The following is a 4,473-nucleotide window of genomic DNA, read 5'->3' on the forward strand; positions in this document are numbered from 1 at the left end:
CCACCCTCCCCATCTCTTCTCTCCCCACCCTCCCCACCGTGTCGGAACCATGGAGGCTGACTACGGGAGTTCCACAAGTGTCAGTCCTTGGTCCTTTCCTTTTCCCGTCCACATCTCTGCATTCTGTAATTCGCTCGCATGGCTTCTCCTACTATTTCTATGCCAATGACAGCTGGTCCTGTTTTTTCCCCCCTCTGACACATTTTTGCGTGCTTGGCTGACATCTCGGAGTGGAGAGCGACACATCCGCTCAAGCTCAATCTGGACAAGATGGAGCAGCTGTCCCTGTTCCTCCCAGGGAATGGCTGGCCGCACCGCAACCTCACCGCCAACGACACAGTAATGACACAGTAGTGACACCAAGGAATCTGGGTGTGACCCTGGACAACCAACTGTCATTCTCAACACATATCACATCGGATACACCGTCTTGCACATTCCTGCTCTGCAACATCAGGAGGATTCACCCTTTTCCTCACTGATGAAAGGGTGCAGGTGTTCATCCAGGCCCTGGTCATCTCCCGCCTGGACTACTGCACATCCCCGGGCGTCAGCCATTAAACCTCTGGAGCTCGTCTAGAAAGCTGCAGCTCGCCTGGTGTTCAACCACTCCAAGTTCTCCCACACAACTTCCCTCCTCCGTTCTCTACACTGGCTCCCTGTAGCGGCTCGCATCCAGCTTAAAACTCTGGTACTAATGTAGCATACAGGGCAATGAAAGGAACTACAACTCCCTCCTACCACCAGTCCATGGCCATCTACGTGTGAAAACGTTGTTTTTTCTGAGCATCAGCATACAGTACTGTCCTCCCACTTTTACCCATTTTGTGTAGACGCATTCTTAATTAGTGTGTGATGTTTTTGTTAGATATGACTAACATAGATAGTATTCACCAAGCACAGTACGGTATGTACAACACAGAATAACAGATGACCAATCCAACTTTGTCCACATTAACAGTCTTTAAAGCTCTCTCATTACTCATCCCATGAGTGTGTGTGTGTGTGTGTGTGTGGAGGCTAGTTTGAATGCTGACGGTTATGTTCAGCTCAGTGTACTGGAAAGGCTTAATCACCCGTCTCCATAGTGATGAACTTGGGTGCTTTTCAGCTTCCCAGCAATTCATTCTCTTTTGTTTTTGATCGTTTACTCACCATGGAATTTTTGGCATTTGTTATCCTATTGTTTTTTTAGTTTTGCCTTTTTCAGGACTAAAATGAAACCACTAGAAGCAAGTGTACTGTAAAAGTTGATGATTTCCTGAGTTAGAGTTGAGGAGTGAGAGTTCTGTTTTGCACTGAGAATGAGAGGGGAAAAGCTTAATAGATGTATCATTTTCAGCAACGAACAATAATTGTGGAAACTAAGGTAAAGGTACAAGTAAGTTATTTCTCATGGTTCTTTTGAACAACTGAGACATTATGATAATGTTGTTGCTTCAAATCTTCTTCAAACTCATAGGGAATTAACTATGTGCTATCGAGGTTTGCGTACTAAAATTACAGGGTCTTGGAAAGGAAATGTGGAAAGCATGACTGATATTGAGAAAGAGAAGAGAGTGTTCTAGAAGTTCCTGTTTCTGTTGCTGTTTTAAAAGCTGCTACTGCATTTGAACTGTGACCGTTCTCTGAGGAAGGAGCATTTGCTTTTCCATGAATCAGATCCAAACAGCGTAGAGGGGGTGTTTATCAGTTATTACGGGACCCATGGTTTAGATAAGAACTGTAGGACACCTTCCACTCTTGACTAGACACTGGATTGTAATCGTATGAACTAAGGAACTGAAGAGATGAAAACCTCAGCCTTTTGTGTTGAATCACTCATTTTTATTATTGACATGGTCACGATAACATATGGTTGCGTGGTCAAATATTCTCTCTACAGAGTGACAGACGTGTAGGCCCTACTGTAAATGAGAGATTGTGGTTACTGTAAGCACATTTACCTCAGAGTTTTGCTGCGAAAGCTATTGTATTTGGCTAAGTTCTATCTTCCAGGAATTCCATGTAGATTAAGGTTTAGACCACTAAGATGAGACAAAAAAATTATAAGTAAACTTCTAGAAACATCACAGATATTAATACAATTTTCAAAAAGATGACAGTGATATTTTCTACCCAAAAGCTAAATCGTAAATGCGACGTTAGAAAACACATGTTGGTACTGTAGCACAATTAAACATGTTGAGGCTACACTTTGTGCTCTTCTGCTTCCTGTCTGATTATAGGCTGTGTTTCCTGTGGATCATGCTTCCGGCGCCGAGTTCCCCCATGACCCTCTGTAAGCGATATGTTCCATAAATGGTCCCCAGAATCAGAACCACACCCATGGCTACCAGCAGGACGTGCAGTGCCATGAGGAGCCCACCTGAGGCTCCGTCAGAGGGAAGGCTCCACACGTACACCCAGCCCCTCCTGCGGTTGTGGTGGACGAACTCAGGTCCCTGTCCGACCACCAGGCGGTCATGGAAGGGAGGGGAGGTGAGGGCGTGGGAGTAACGAACTGGGAGAGCTTCGGTGATAGGCTGGAATGGGTCGTCGGTCTCATCCAAAAGCACAATGTCTGGGGTTGTCCGTGAGGTTGCGGTTGAGATTGGTGTTGGTGTTGTGGTTGATGTGGTGGTGGGCATGGTGGGAGATATGGTGTTGGCCGTGGTGGTGGGTATGGTAGCTGGCTTGTATCTTAACACCTGTGTGGTCTCCCTGGTAACAAATGGTTTAGTTATAGGAGATGTTTTCTTAGTTGGGTCGGTGGGTCGGTAGGTTAAGGGCGTGGTAGCATCACACATTAAAAAGTCCTCATCGCGCAATGACCCCAATGCATGGAACGGTGGACTTTGGCACGTAACGTTCTCCTTGTCACTCACCACACTTTCATTACCTCTGATCCAAGCCACAATACCTCTGATGCTACAAGTGCAGTCCCATGGGTTGCCACTCAGAGACACGACCCTTAACCCCCCATTTGAGGAGAAAATCTCCCCGGGAAGAGTCTTGAGATGGTTGTTCTTCAACTCAATGCTCGCCAACTTGGGGAGACCTCTGAAGATATCCTCTGGGAGGGAGTGGAGCTTGTTGTCATTCAGTTGCAGGGTGTTCATGTCCGTGAGTCTGGAAAACAGGTCACTGTCTAGTTCCTGGAGGTCGTTGGCCTTCAACGAGAGCTTCTGGAGGCTGGGCAAGCAGCAGAACAAGTCTGAAGGCAGCTCTCTCAGCTTGTGATTGAAATTGAAGGAGAGGCTTTGCAGGTGGCTCATGTTAGCAAACAGGTTCCAGGGGACGGTGGTAAGTTTGGTACCATACAGGTAGAAGCTGCTAATCAAGGGCATGTGGCCCATAAGCTGGTCAGGCAGCGACTGCAAAGGATTGTTGTAGAGGGTGAGCTTGGCAAGTAGGGGCATGTGGTAGAAGGTCTTCGCCGGGACACCTTGGAGCTTGTTGGACGACAGGCTGAGGTAGTTGAGGTTCCCCAAGGCCCAGAACACCTCAGGCGGGAGGCTGGCGATCTGATTATGATCGAGTTTCAGCTGCAAGAGGTTGGCCAGCTCGTCAAAGGCCCCGCCCTCTATCCTCTCCAGCTGGTTGTTGTAGAGAACGAGGAACTGCAGGCGCCTCAGCGGCCGGAAGATGGAGGGAGACAGCTCTCGTATGGAGTTCTTCCCTAAGTTGAGGAAGCGCAAGTTGCCGAGGCTTCCGAAGACGTCCGGCGCCAGGCTGCCGATGGCGTTGCTGCAGAGGTCAAGCTCTTTGAGTTTAGTTAGACCTTCGAAAAGCAAGGGGGGGATCGACTCCAGACGGTTCCCATCCAGGTGCAGCTGCTCCAGGTCGACCAGGGGTCTGAAGACGCTGGGCGGGAGGCTGGTGAGGTTGTTGGAGGACAGCTTGACCGACAGAAGCTGGGGGGCCACATAGAAGGCGTCGGGGTGGATGGTGTTCACGAGGCTGTGGGTAACGCTGAAACGCAGCATGAGGGTCAGGTTGACCAGGCTCTGTTCCGTCAGGGTGGTCATGTCGGTATTACCGAGCTGCAGGAGGAAAGTGTTGCTGGGCAGCTTAGGCACATCGGTGATACCACCCTCACATTTGACTGCCCCCTCACGGTTGCATACGCAGCTGTCGGGGCAGTTCGGGGTCTGGGGATGAGTACCAGCCCCATGGCTGAGGAGGAGGATGATTACCAGCCACATGTCTGTTGAATGGAAATGGTTAGGAGTCAAACTGAATACATCCAATAAGTTCATCACCAGCTAATATTGACTATACTGTATTTGACCCTTCAGTATATCTTCAACCTACTCTGGTTTTAGAAATTGACAACAAATAAACTTCATAACTTAACAAAAATGTTAATTGATTTGTACATGTTAAAACAGAATAACATATAAAATGTTAACACATAAAATAGCAGTAGATCGTCTACCAACCTTTCAAACGAGACACACGGCTGCGGTCTACTTGTACAGTGACACTGGT

General features: G+C 48.0%; 1 protein-coding gene across 1 annotated transcript; it reads right to left on the reverse strand.

The window, feature by feature from the left end:
- Window positions 1–2,044: 2,044 nt before the first annotated feature.
- On the reverse strand, window positions 2,045–4,187 carry LOC311326272 (uncharacterized protein; the record flags this gene model as incomplete). Its single annotated transcript, XM_084459145.1, has 1 exon — window positions 2,045–4,187. One exon carries the CDS (start codon window positions 4,185–4,187, stop codon window positions 2,223–2,225), a length of 1,965 nt encoding a protein of 654 aa, XP_084315271.1. The 3' UTR covers window positions 2,045–2,222.
- Window positions 4,188–4,473: the final 286 nt, after the last annotated feature.

Source organism: Borostomias antarcticus (assembly GCF_949987555.1).
Source record: "Borostomias antarcticus genome assembly, chromosome: 26".
Taxonomy (NCBI): Eukaryota; Metazoa; Chordata; class Actinopteri; order Stomiiformes; family Stomiidae; genus Borostomias; species Borostomias antarcticus.